Source organism: Chiloscyllium plagiosum, unplaced genomic scaffold (genome assembly GCF_037043375.1).
Source record: "Chiloscyllium plagiosum isolate Xiang-an unplaced genomic scaffold, Cpla_swu_hap1 HiC_scaffold_11, whole genome shotgun sequence".
Taxonomy (NCBI): Eukaryota; Metazoa; Chordata; class Chondrichthyes; order Orectolobiformes; family Hemiscylliidae; genus Chiloscyllium; species Chiloscyllium plagiosum.
In genome coordinates, this window is record NW_028270149.1 from 57,469,678 (window position 1) to 57,484,490 (window position 14,813).

General features: G+C 40.1%; 1 protein-coding gene and 1 long non-coding RNA gene across 2 annotated transcripts in view; one reads left to right on the forward strand and one right to left on the reverse strand.

Annotated features, from left to right (window-relative positions):
• Nucleotides 1-14,813, reverse strand: part of LOC148148804 (uncharacterized) — a 43,248-nt gene that overhangs the window by 15,038 nt on the left and 13,397 nt on the right. Inside the window, exon 2 of the long non-coding RNA XR_015758666.1 lies at nt 3,178-3,320. This is a non-coding gene — a long non-coding RNA (uncharacterized LOC148148804). The remainder of the gene's footprint in view (nt 1-3,177; nt 3,321-14,813) is intronic.
• tmlhe (trimethyllysine hydroxylase, epsilon) overlaps nt 1-14,813 on the forward strand; it is a 29,312-nt gene that overhangs the window by 13,729 nt on the left and 770 nt on the right. The window contains exons 3-7 of the mRNA XM_043704589.2: nt 195-371; nt 585-861; nt 6,162-6,281; nt 6,814-7,050; nt 9,238-9,376. Of these exons, the coding sequence (XP_043560524.1) occupies nt 195-371; nt 585-861; nt 6,162-6,281; nt 6,814-7,050; nt 9,238-9,376 (950 nt within the window). The remainder of the gene's footprint in view (nt 1-194; nt 372-584; nt 862-6,161; nt 6,282-6,813; nt 7,051-9,237; nt 9,377-14,813) is intronic.

Consider the following 14,813-nt stretch of genomic DNA (forward strand, 5'->3'; position numbering starts at 1 on the left):
ACTCACATTTCAGTTGTGGGGGTTACTGGCAAAAACCAATGGTCCTCTGTAAATGGGTTTTTTAAATTTCCTTTGTTCCTTTGTAAATGTTATATCCAGATTAATAATCCTGTATTTAATATCTGAAGCTACCTAAATGCATGCCTTTTCAAGTCAGTTAAGATTAAAGAACTAAAATCTTATAACTTCTATAGAATTGAAGTATTCTGACATGGTGATGCGATTAAATTACGTTTGGCTGCGAGATCATTGTCGCTCTGCATCGTGTTACAACCCAAAGACTAATCAGCGGAGCTTGGACACAGCTCAGGTGGATTTGGCAATTAAGCCAGCAAAAATACGTTCTGACAATGATACAATCTACATAACCTGTAAGTTATTTCTCTATTTGTGTATATAGTGTGTGGTCTTTTTCCCTTGGTACAATTAATACTTGAACTGAGAAAAAACTTTAAGCTGTCTGGGAATGAATTTTAATCGTAATTTGTTTTTGATACTAGCTTGCAACACAGGTTCTTTGAGCATATCTAACATGATTGTTTTTCCTTCGCAATAACTATTTCAATTTCTTCCTCGTTTAATAGGGCCAGATAATCACATGACCAAATACGACTTGTCATGGTTGGCAAAATATTCTTTTGAAGGCCAGAAACAGACAGTCCAACGACGTATTCTCTGGAATGCTTCTGTTTATAAAGAAGCCCAAATGCCTTATGTCACTTACAATTCTGTGATGGAGTCGGATGAAGAACTCAAAAAATTTTTGGAAGCCTTCCTACTTTATGGCATTGCTTTTATTGATGAAGTTCCTGTAAGTGTTGAGGCAACAGAAGCTGTAGCTTTACGTGTTGGTTTGATCAGGTGAGATTTTCTTATGGGTGATTATGGATTTTTTGGGAGATGGTATTAAAGTTTAAATTCTGAACTGTTCAAATTTTTTTTATGAACTGTGTTGAAAAGCAATAGTAAGTTTATTTCAATATACTGAATACTGAGGAAAATAAGTTGTCTACTATTTTTACACATATTGTATTAGCTGTTAAGATCTCAGTAGAGACCAGTAACCTTTTAAAAAGAACTTCAAACTTGTGGGTATCGACAGTATTACACCACAAGATTTCACATTTTAATCAAAAAATAATTACTTGACAGGAGTTAAGGAAGTACCACTGCTGTAATACTCTATTTTATGAACATTTCTCCTTCATGACCCAAAATCTCAATGGAACACTCCCTTTTCTACTTGTATTTCCAGCTGAAATTTATACTAACTTGCAGGATTTTGAGGGTTCCTTCACTTTTCCTGTGACCAAACCAAGGAATGCTGCACTTCTCAGGAATTTGTTTTGTATCTCCTCCATGTTCCTCCTTTTCTCTGATGTATGAGATTTCTTGGTACCTTTTCACTAACACTGGACGAAGTGATCTTGCAACTTTGCTTCAATACTTCACAATTGTGAATGTACAATTGACCAAATACTGAATGACAGAAGCAATCATCCCATCACCCACAAACAAAACTGCATTAGAACATTATTTCAAAGAGCCACTACACACTGCAGCACAGAGGAACTATGCAGAGCAGACTGGGTTGGCAAAATATTCTTTTGAAGGCCAGAAACAGAAAGTCCAACGACATATTCTCTGGAATGCTTCTGTTTATAAAGAAGCCCAAATGCCTTATGACTGGGACAACACATCCATCCTAAGACAAGCCAAACAGAGACGCGCACAAGAAGTCCTAGAAGCATGGCATTTCAACTGGAACTCTATCAACAAATACATTGACTTGAATCCCATATACCACCTCTTAAGAAAAACAAAAGGAAATGACACCAGCAACCCAAGGAAACCTAAACACACGAATAGAAAGCGGCCATGCCACCAGTGCTTCATCCAGACGCTCACTGATGTTACCTAGTATGGTGACAAAACATCTGAAAACGAACCTTCCAGCTCAGCAAGCAAACCTACATCCAGAACTTCCACCTGAGCTACAAATGTTCTCCAAACGTGTGAACATACAAGCCTGAGCATGAGCCTTACTGAATTCTTACTTCCTGACTTCAACTCAGAAATACCAGTGTATGCTAATCACCCTTTGCTCCTGATCTATTCTGTCTCGCTATCTTCTTCAGAAAGCTTTAAATCCAGACTTCAACCTTTCTTCCAGGATGCCTACAGATACTGTGTATCCTGAAGAGATATTCGGAGTGGTCATTACAATCCTAAGAGTGGATACCTCTTCCACTCCCAGTGACTCAATAATTCTTGCCCTTTCATTTGCAACTCCAGATGTAACTGATTAACAATGCTGACCAAGCTTTCTTGCAATTATTCAACATTCAAAAATAAGAAATCGCTAAACTCTTAACTGTGCAAAAAGAGGCCCTTTGACCCATCAGGTGTGAGTTGGTATCCTTGTACCTTTTTTTTTCATAATCATGGTTATTGTTTCTATTTAAATAATCATCTAATTCCTTCTTGAATGCCTCAATTGTATTTGCTTCCACCATATTGCCAAGCAGTGCATTCCTGACCATAACTACTCACTGATTTTTCTTTTCCTTATCTCATATTTGCTTCTTTTGTGAAACATTTTAAATCTGTGCCCTCTGGTTCTCAATTGTCTTGGATGCAGGAGCAGTTTTTCCTTAAATACTCTGTCTAAACCCTTTGGAACTTTGAAAACTTGCATCAGATCTGCCATTGCTTTCTCCTCTCCAAGGAAAACAGCCCCACCTTCTCCAATCTTTTAAGTGAAGCTTTTCCTGTATAGTACCATTCTCGTGAGCCTCCTTCACATTGTCTTACACATCCTTCCTGAAGTGTACAGTTCTGGGAACCTCATGCTACTTTAACTGCAATTTAACTAGTATTCTAAGTTCAGCATAATCTCCCTACTCTTGCAATTGGTGCCACTATTTAAGAAGCTTAGAATACTGCATTTCTTACGAACCAGTGTCTCTGCCTGTCCTGCCACTTCAATAACCTGTGCACATGTCCACCCAGGTCTCTCTACTCCTGCATACCCTTTTGAAATTGTAGTTTATTTTATGCTGTTACTGAATGTTCTTTGTACCAAAATGTATCACCCTCACTTTGCATTAAACTTCAGTTGCCACCCATCTACGTACTCCACCAATTTTATTACACGTTTTGAAGTTCTATGCTCACCTCATATACCTTCAGAACTTTGTAGCCTGTATCATCTGCAGACTTTGGAATTGATCTAGATGTGCTTGGCCAGTTATTTATACATACACCAGAAAATACAGTGGTTCCAACACTGCTCCCTGGGGTACATATCTTCCTCCTGCCTGAAAAACAACAGTGAACAATTGCATTGAAACTGTATATCTCTACTAATAAAACTCAAAATCCCATATACGTTAAAGCCTTTTCAGCTTGACCTGTCACCTTCAAAGATTTGTATATGTATGCTGCCTCAGCTTTTGTTTGTGCATCATAATAAAATGATGGGCTGGATTTTTCCAATGCTCCTTTTTTGTACATTTAATATGAAATTCTACATTTCTGACTGGATATTTTGATCAGGGCTCTTGCAGAAGTGTGAGGTTGTACTTTAAACCTGACAGGTCCTTCATTACACATTAGTCAGTGAGAGGCTCTTGGCAGTCAGTGCTATTTTCTGTGATTATGTCTATCAACACAAGCAGCCACTTTGAAATCTCCTGTGAAAGGCTAAGTATGAGGTTAGGGTACTAGATGGGCAGAGGTAGGGTGTTAATGGTTGATGGACTGTTTAGGATGGATAAGAAATATGGGTCCAGGGGTTATGGGATGGGTATTAGGTCAGGTGGAAAGTAAGGAAATCGTGGCCCCGAATCTGAATGAGGCATAATGAGGAGGCAATTACTCAATTGGTGAGTTAATTCAGTAGGTGAGTTAGTTCAGTAGTTATTCAGGTGTTAGACAACATTTTTAATTGTCTTTTTCCTGAGTCTATCTTTTTAATTGTTTAATTAATTGTTTTAATTAACAGTTGTCTTTATTTTATAATTAATGATCTAAAGTATGCAACTAGAATTCTCTATTTGCTTTCTCTGTAGCCACATTACACTGTTTTGTTTGGGAAGACTATGCCTCTCAATTTACAAGAGTAGGATTAATGACAGTTTGGAATGTAGACCAAAACATGCAGTCAGAACGTAGAAATCTGAGAAGAGTAACTGAAAGGTTACCATCTACAACTTAATTGCGAGAAGGCTAAATATTGTCTTGATGTTTTAACTCTGGAGTGGTTAGAGATGAATAGTCTTTTAAAAGCTCAATCTTTAAAATTCAAACCAGATTGATCTTATTGGATTATGCACAATGTATTTTCTGCATTGCTATGCAGTAGTGTTTCCTCAGAGAACATTGTTATTCAGTTGATACATCTGGACCTTTAGAGAATCCCATATTAAAGTGAAATGTGAATATACCAAATTGATTTAAACTTCATGCTAATTGGAATGCCTATGAATATACAAGTAAGTACAGTATAAATACTTTGTATAAATTATTTACATTTCCACATAATACAAGCTGTGGACAATTTTAATATGATAATGCATTTAGATTACGTGCATTAGAAGTTCTAACTTTAATCATGAACATCCCCCCCCATAAAATGTGCAGTGACTTGATTTGATTTATTGTCATATGTATTTTCTTCCAAAAATACAGTAAAAAATGCTGCATAGTGTTGCCATTCTGGTGACATCTTAAAACACAGAAAAATAAACCAAAACATTAGAACATAAAAGCCAAAAGAATAAAGAAATAAAGTGTTCAATTTCCAGCACATCTTTTTAAGTGCTCCACCATGGGCCTGGTGACCATGCACGAGTCCCCTTCACTGTGCCGCCAGCACTAGAATGAAAGTGGCTATTCTTTGGCATCATCTCACCTCTATCAAGACCCTCATCACTGAGTCCTCAATGGACATCACCAATGCAGATGCCACTGACACCAGGTACCCATACCAGCCCAAACGTGACTCCGTCACCACGATAAATCTGCTTTGGGCCCAACACCCAATGCCACTGGGTCCAAACGTATCTCGACTGTTGCCTCCATGCATCTGTGCTAGACGCAGACACCATTAGGAACCCAAACCTGCTTCCACAGCAGCATCCATGAGTCGACACTAGGATTACTTCGTCGATGCACCCAAACCCACTCTGCCACCACCACAAGTGTGCACTGGGCCTACTTGTCACTGCTGATGCTATTGCCATGAACTGTCTAGCTCTTCAATAAGAGATAAGTAAAATTTAAAAAAAAACGAGGGAGGAATAAAAAGAATAAAAACCAAAAAGAAGAATGGACAAGTCTGGGCTCAGAAGCCTGACTCCACTGCCATCTTACTGGAACCAGTCTGTTGCATAGTCAGAAGTGTGGCGCTGGAAAAACACAGCTGGTCAGGCAGCATCATACTCCTCGGATGCTGCCTGACTGGCTGTGCTTTTCCAGCACCACACTTTTGACTCTGATCTCCAGTCCTCACTTTCTCCCAGTCTGTTTCTGAACCTTTTGTTTAGCTACTTGAGTATGCAACAATGTGTATGTGATGATGCTGTACTCTTGTATATTCTGGTTGGGTTATTCCCTGCATTCAGGAACATAGTTATTTCACTGGTTTCTGTAAGTTACATGGCAAGGTTGGGAGTGGTTGAGTACTGCGAGCCAGTTTGCTTAAATTGTTGATGGTTATCAGCTCTTTGTGTCAGCAGTTCTTCCTGCATTAAGTTATGGTATGTCTGAATATTAAAACTGATGCTAAAATCAACCTGTGACAATTCATTTCTAAATTAAAGTTGGACTTCAAGATCATAACTCCAGAATTATCTCAATTAAATTAAGGTATTGATTTGAAACAGCAACTGAATCTTGGTGATTGTTAAACATTTAGTCAGTTCAGTAGTTACCCTTGAATTATGCTACCAGCTGCTCTGATTTTCTACAGGGAAAGATTGACAGTCAAATTTTCTAGCTGGAAATTTGATTTGTAAAGAAGTTGCTTGGTTATGCTGTTAGAATTCTTACTTTCAAAAAGCAAGCGACTTGTGATAACTTCAGATAGATATGTTTTAAAACCCTAAAGTATTTTGACATGGTTATTAATTATTTTCCTTTTCTTTTTGTTTCTGAAGGGAGTCTATTTTTGGCCGAATGTGGGATTTTACTTCAGATTTCTCCCGTGGTGACACTGCTTACACAAAAGTGGCTCTTGATCGCCATATAGATACTACTTATTTTCAAGAACCTTGTGGGTACGTGTATTTCTTATCAGTGTAGACTTACAAGGCATTTTTTTTTCTGCTTCTCATTTCATTTCTTGTTGTGTTTCTGTTCACCCCAATGTTAAGGTTTACCAGTTTACCTACACGTCTACCTTTCCTTTTTAAAAAGGGCAGAAAAAAAATCTGAAGTACATCTTCTGAAATATTCTGTCACATACAACTCTTTTTTTTAAGAGGGCCTTGAGTCATTCTGTTGATATGAAATTTAAAGCACTAATTCTGGAATGTACCTTCAATAAATTTATTGAATAATGGCCTTTGCATAAGGTGCTGAAAATCAGTTGGTGTCTGTGAATTTGAAGCCCACCTTGGAAATACCACATTCAATTTGGAAATTAGAATATTGTGGGATGGGAAATCTATGTTTGCATGATGAGCAAGAAACGAAACTTTTGTTGTTTGGTCTTTTTTGTTAATGGGACCCATTGGGGTTCTAAATTAACTTGTAGTTCATGTCTTCCATGCAGCTGACTTCTGCCTATTTGTGTATCCTTTTCAATAGAGTTCAATTGTTCCATTGTTTGAGGCACGACGGAACTGGTGGAAGAACTCTGTTGCTGGATGGGTTTCATGCTGCCGAAAATGTACGACAAGAAAATCCACATAACTTTGAAGTACTTACTAAAGTACCAATAAAACATGAATACATCGAGAATGTAGGAGGATGCCACAATCACATGATTGGAATTGGACCAATTCTGAATGTTTATCCATGGAATAATGAGTTATACCTAATGAGGTGAGAAGAGCCAACATAATATCTTGCATCACTATCCAGAGTCCCTTCAATAGATGGCAGTAACAGTCCAGGAAGAGAAAGTGTTTAATTTTCCTGAGCATCTTTTACCCCTCTCTCTAAATAAAATTTGCACTGATGCTGCATTGAATAAATACAAAAGGTCTTCAATGATTACTGTAAAGGATGCTAAGAAATGGTTGAGACAGAGTTTTTAGAATATCTTTAAGATGAATTGCCTTCTTTTATTCTATGAAATAAAAAGAGCCAGTAGCATCAGGGACCTAAATTGGCTAAAGGACAAGAAACAGTAATGCGTAATGGATATTTCTTGTTGGGGATGACAGGATTTGTTTAATCTTAGTTGGGTTGGGTGGAAGATTTGTAGTGGAATTTCCGAGGCATCAGTGTTGGGATCCTTGCTTTTTCTGATGGATGTTAATGATCTGACCTTAGTACGCTGGGTGCAGTTTAAAAGTTTGCAGATGAAACAAAACTTGAAAGCACTAAACTGTAAGGAAGGTAATGTAGAATTTCAAAACAACATAGGCAGGTTAGTGAAATGAATGGAGAGGTGGAAGGTAAAGTTCAATGCAGACAAGTGTGTGGTCATACGTTTTAGTGGACTAGACATGGAGAATGGTAGACTGATAAAAGGGTGCACAAGCAGTTGGAGCTTGGTGTATATATGCATAAGTTACTAAAGTTGAGAGCTATAGGGAGAGGCTGAATAGGCTGGGTCTGTTTTCCCTGGAGCGTCAGAGGCTGAGGGGTGACCTTATAGATGTTTATAAAATCATGAGGGGCATGCATAGGATAAATGACAAAGTCTTTTTCCTGGGTTGGGGGAGTCCAGAACTAGAGGGCATAGGTTTAGGGTGAGAGCAGAAAGATATAGGAAGAGACTTAAGGGGCTACTTTTTCACTCAGAGGGTGGTGTGTGTATGGAATGAGCTGCCAGAGGAAGTGGTGGAGGCTAGTATAATTGCAACATTTAAGAGGCATCTGAATGGGTATATGAATAGGAAGGGTTTGGAGGGAAATGGGCCAGGTGCTGGCAGGTGGGACTATATTGGTTTGGGATATCTGGTCTGCATGGACGAGTTGGACCGAAGGGTCTGCTTCCATGCTGTAAATCTCTATGACTCTATGATTCATCATGTCTCTCTCCTCAGTGAACACTGATGCAAAGTAATCATTCAGAATCTTACCCGTTCTCTCAGGTTCGATACACAGCCTTCCTTCATTATTCTTTATGGACTAATCCTTTGTCTATTTACCCACTTGCTTCTTATATAAGAATAAAAGGCTTTGGGATTCTGCTAATTCTGCTCGCTAAAGGTATTTCATGATCCCTTTTAACCCTCTTGATTCCTCATTTAAGACTGGTCCCACTGTTCCAATATTCCACCAGGGCCCATTCTGTTCTTAGCTGCCTGGACCTTATGTACACTTCTCTTTTCCTCCTAGCTAGTCATACAATTTCTCCTGTCATCTACGGTTCACAAATCTTGCCTTTCCTATCCTTTGCTTTCAACAGGACATGCCTATCCTGCATTATCTTTAACCTATCTTCGAAAGCCTCCCACATATCAAATGTAGTCTTCACTTGAATGAATCAAGAACTAGCTCAAATTTAATGCAGTGAGTAAAAGAAGCACAAGTGCTGTGAGCAAAATACCTTTATCTCTCAATTACTGGTTGGTTAATTTTTGATTTATTGTAATAGGTGCCTAAGTATAGTGAAAAGTTTTTTTTGTTTGCGAGCAGTGCAGGCAGATCATGGTAAACAAGGACATACAGATCATAGGGTGAAACAAACTTGGACAAGGTTAGGCATACGTGTTACATTGCATAGGTTATTCTTCACAAGCAGAAAGTTGTTTAGCTTGCTCCCATATGACTTTAGCTTTTACTGCAGACTGAAAATTATTAACTTCCAGTAAGGTACCTTTGAACAGCTCCAGATCTCTTGAATTTAATCATGGATCTGCTTTTATTGCAACACTTTGATTACTTTTGTTCCCTGTTAGATTCCTTAACCACTGGGAATAGTCTGTTTCTACCTCCTGTGTCCCACCTCTATTTGTAATGTGAAATGCTATCAAATCACATTTCTCTTCTCGCAAGAATTCCTTTGTTTCAAGTCTCCCATTAGCAACATCTTTCTGACAACTGCTTTGTCCACAGGTATAACAATTATGACCGAACTGTTATAAGCACAGTACCTCATGATGTTGTTCATCAATGGTATGTTGCACACCGAGCCCTTACGACAGAACTTAGAAAACCAGAGAATGAAATCTGGGTGAAACTCAAACCTGGAAAGGTAAGGAAGTGAATCATCATGCAGTTTGGGTGCTAAAGATGATTATCAATCCCTGCTCTGCTTTTAACCATTATCTATGGGGGATAAAAGCCTTTTTAACACTGCTGACTGTTTATAGAGATTTTATAAACAACATGCTCTAGAGCATCTGAGCAGGTGGTACTTAACCCAAACCTCTTGGTTCAGAGACAGGGACACAACCACATGCCACAAGTGCCCTTAAATGTTGTAGTTTCACATCTAGGATGTAAATGGCTTACAGGTGTGTATGTCAATTAAACTAGTGTGTTCACTTGCTTGCATCGGTAGAATTGCTTCCTTTTACAAGACAAATGTATACTTATTTATTAATTTTAAGAAATAGTGCTTTCCAAGACAACTGGATGAGTTAATTTCAATGCAAGATCCATTTACACCTGGAATTATAGTAATGGCCCAACTTGCCAAGTATTCGTTGAGCAAGTGCCTGGATCTTGGATCCGTAACAAACAATCAAAAATTGCTGAAGAAATTCACAGCATCTGTAGGGAGAAGACAGGGTTAATATTTCTTCAGGACAGATCAACAAACCTGAGACCAAAGTGTTGGCATGAGAACACAGTAGCTTGTTGAATTGGCAGACAACTAGATTCATCATGGTTTAAGTGATCACAAAACGTGACCGCTTTCAGTAGTAGATGTAATCATTTAAATTATAAATTATTCCACACACCCAGCCCCCTTGCCCCATGTACTTACATATCAGAACAATTATTTACATTTCACTTGTATAAGCATGTTTTTATGGACTAGGCTAGATCACTCAAAACATTCTTAAGCAGGCAGCCCCGGACCATAACTTGGCAATTTCTTTCAGTAAGTGTGCAGTGAAAATTACCCGGAGTAAGTTAGCAAGGTTTACTACTAGATTTTAAAACAGACAAAAATGTATTTACAAAACGACACAATGAAACATCAAGAACAGAATAAAGCACCCCTAAAGAACTCAACCTATCCACCTAAACTTAATTATGCTGTTCTGAATATACACTACAGTACCAATAAGCAAACTCCCTTTAAAGACCAGTATAAAAGGAACATATGCTTACAGGTTGAAGGGCAGAAAGAGAGAGAGAGAGTGAGTTGCCACACAGCTCCCTGTTGGACTTCCAACCAGTTCAAGACTGAACTAAAGCTGCTCAGCCCAGCTAGAGCTGACCACTCCCCTTTCATTATACAGGTCACTTCTAAAACATGACCACTTTGGCCTGAAGTCTCATCTGTTTACATATTAACTAAAGGCCTCTCAAAATCCTTTTCATCTCTGTACCAAACCAAACTTATGGGAGCCTGGCCTGGTTTATTGCCCCTTTGAAAGAGTCAAGGACAGGGCCAAGGAACAGGTTTTAGAAAAAAGGGACTAGCTTTGTAACAATGTTCAATCCACTTATTGAGAATAGCATTACTACCCTATTGACTCTAAACTTTGACTAACTCTGCATAATTTAGATCAGGATTATTCATGTGTAGAGATGTGAAACTTGTGTGTCTGAGATTATTTCTGATAATGAAAATTCTCCTGGACATACCTCATTTCAACACCAACTCATTCATTTCTAGTATATTGTGTATTACATTTTATGCCTAATCTATGATGAACACTGATTCCAACTTGTTCAGTTGTGAAGTTTTAAGTTCGAAGTTCACTTCTCTGTAAATGCTCTGGCTCAGCAGTGGTGTTATAGGTTTTGTAGCAAGAAAACTATTACACCTGCTGCTCTTTAGTTTTTCACTAATGTTTCTTCCCCATTTCCCTTTTGCCTACGTTAAGGGCTGTGCTTTCACAAATTACATTAAAAGCATTTTTACGAGAAAATAAAGTCAATTTACTCCAGTTTTAGTGGTTAATGTTGAGAACCCCTTTTGCAATTATTTACGAAATTATGTAGAGCTGCTTGAGCTGCTTTACATGGATGTAGGTTTGCTCACTGAGCTGGAAGGCTCATTTTCAGACATTTCGTCACCATACTAGGTAACATTATCAGTCAGCCCGGGTGAAGCATTGGTGGTATGGCCCACTTTCTGTTTATGTATTTAGGTTTCCTTGGGTTAGTGATGCCATTTCCTGTTCTTTTTCTCAGGGGGTGGTAAATGGGAGCCAAGTCCATATGTTTGTTGATAGAGTTCCGATCGGAATGCCATGGTTCTAGGAATTCTCATCCATGTCTCTGGCTTATTCTGGGATGGATGTGTTGTCCCAGTCATAGAGATGTACAGATGTACCTCTCTGTCCAACTCATCCATGCTGACCAGATATCCCAACCCAATCTCGTACCACCTGCCAGCATTCGGTCCATATCCCTCCAAACCCTTCCTATTTATACACCCATCCAGATGCCTTTTAAATGTTGCAATGGCAGCCCATTCCACACACACACACACACACACACACACACACACACACACCACCATCTGCGTTAAAATGTTGCCCCTTAGGTCTCTTTATATCTTTCTCCTCTCACCTTAAACATATGCCGTCTCGTTCTGGACTCCCCCATGTCAGGGAAAATACTTTGTCTATTCACCATGCCACTCATGATTTTATATCCTTCTATAAGGTCAACCCTCAGCCTCTGACGCTCCAGGGAAAACAGCCCTAACCTATTCAACCTCTTCCTATAGCTCACATCCTCCAAACCTGGCAACATCCCTCTAAATCTTTTCTGAATCCTTTCAGGTTTCACAACATCCTTCCGGTAGGAAGGAGACCAGAATTGCACTCAATATTCCAAAAGTAGCCAATGTCCTGAACAGCTGCAACATGACCTCCCAACTCCTGTACTCAGTACTCTGACCAGTAAAGGAAAGCATACCAAACGCCTTCTTCACTCTATCCTATCTACCTCCGACTGTACTTTCAAGGAGCTATGAACCTGCACTCCAAGGTCTCTTTGTTCAGCAACACCCCCTAGGACCTTACCATTAAGTGTATAAGTCCTGCTAAGATTTGCTTTCCCAAAATGCAGCACCTCTCATTTATCTAAATTAAACTCCATCTGCCACTCCTTAGCCCATTGGCTCAACTGATCACGATCCCGTTGTACTCTGAGATAACCTCCCTTCACTGTCCACTGCATCTCCAATTTTGGTGTCATCTGCAAACTTACTAACTATATCTCATGTTCACATTCAAATCATTTATATAAATGACGCAAAGTAGTGGACCTAGCACCAATCCTTGTGGCACTCTACTGGTCACAGGCCACCATCTGAAGGTCTTCTACCTTCGAGCCAGTTCTGTATCCAAATGGCAAGTTCTCCATGTATTCCATAAGATCTAACCTTGCTCACCAGTCTCCCATGGGGAACCTTGTCGAACGCCTTACTGAAGTCCATAAAGATCTCTGTCCTCATCAATCCTCTTTGTTACTTCTTCAAAAAACTCAATCAAGTTTGTGAGACATAATTTCCCACGCACAAAGCCATGTTGACTATCCCTAATCAGTCCTTGCCTTTCCAAATACATGATTCAATCCACCAACTTGCCCACCACTGACGTTAGGCTCACCGGACTATAGTTCCTTGGCTTGTCCTTACCATCCTTCTTAAATAGTGGCACCACGTATCCAACCTCTGGCCTTCCCGCACCTCATCTGTGACTATCGATGTTACAAATATCTCAGTAAGAGACCCAGCAATCACTTCCCTAGCTTCCCACAGAGTTCTAGGATACACTTGATCAGGTTCTGAGGATTTATCCACATTTATGCGCTTCAAGACATCCAGCACTTCCTCCTCTGTAATATGGACATTTTTTCAAGATGTCACCATCTATTTCCCTACAGTCTATATCTTCAATGTCCTTTTCCACAGTAAACATTGATGCAAAATACTCGTTTAATATCTCCCCATCTCCTGCAGCTCCACACAAAGGCTGCCTTGCTGATTTTTGAGAGGCCATGTTCTCTCCCTCGTTACCCTTCTGTCCTTAACGTCTTTGTAAAATCTCTTTGGATTCTCCTTAACTCTTAATTACCAAAGCTATCTCATGTCATTGTACAATAAGCAAAACTAATGTCATTTACAAAATACCTTGCAAGAATTGTGACAAACAGGCAGAAAACTAGCCACCAGGATACATGAACACCAACTAGCCACAAAAAGACATGACCCAGTCTCACTAGTACGCTTACATACAGATGAGGAAGGACACCACTTCAACTGGGAAAACACATCCGTCCTAGGACAAGCCAAAAGCGAGACATGCATGAGATTTTCTAGAAGAATGGCATTCCAACCACAACTCTACCAACAAACACATTGACTTGGATTCCATTTACCACCACCTGAGAAAAAGAACCGGAAATGATGTCACCACAGGAAATGGCGTCACTACTAGAAATGACATCACAAACCCAAGGAAACCGGCCATACCACCAGAGCTTCATCCAGAGGCTCACTGATGATGTTACCTAGTATGATGAAATGTTTGAAAACTAGCCTTCCAGCTCAGCGAGCAAACCTATGTCTAGAACCTCAACCTGAGCTTCAAATCTTCTCAATATGCTGTGCTGTTTTGCATTTGAACAGCCACTTATTATTTTAAAGTCACTGCCTACTGGATGTGATATCTGGTATCCCCATTCCTGATGAAGGGCTTTTAAATTCTCCTACTCCTCCGATGCTGCCTAACCTTTCCCAGCACCACGCTCTCGACTCTGATCTCCAGCATCTGCAGTCCTTGCTTTCTCCTATTCCTAATAGCAGGTGAGTCTCAGGTGTTACTTTGGTAAAAACAATGACTGCAGATGCTGGAAACCAGATTTTGGATCAGTGGTGCTGGAAGAGCACAGCAATTCAGGCAGCATCCGACGAGCAGCAAAATCGACGTTTTGGGCAAAAGCCCTTCATCAGGAATAAAGGCAGAGAGCCTGAAGCATGGAGAGATAAGCTAGAGGAGGGTGGGGGTGGGAAGAAAGTAGCATAGAGTACAATAGGTGAGTGGGGGAGGAGATGAAGGTGATAGGTCAGGGAGGAGAGGGTGGAGTGGATAGGTGGAAAAGGAGCTAGGCAGGTCGGACAAGTCCAGACAGGTCAAGGGGACAGTGCGGAGCTGGATGTTTGAAACTAGGATGAGTTGGGGGAAGGGGAAATGAGGAAGCTGTTGAAGTCCACATTGATTCCCTGGGGTTGAAGTGTTCTGAGGCGGAAGATGAGGCGTTCTTCCTCCAGGCGTCTGGTGGTGAGGGAGCGGCGGTGAAGGAGGCCCAGGACCTCCATGTCCTCGGCAGAGTGGGAGGGGGAGTTGAAATGTTGGGCCGCGGGGCGGGTTTGGTTGATTGGTGCGGGTGTCTCGGAGATGTTCCCTAAAGCGCTCTGCTAGGAGGCGCCCAGTCTCCCCAATGTAGAGGAGACCGCATCGGGAGCAACAGTACTCTGCCTTTATTCCTGATGAAGG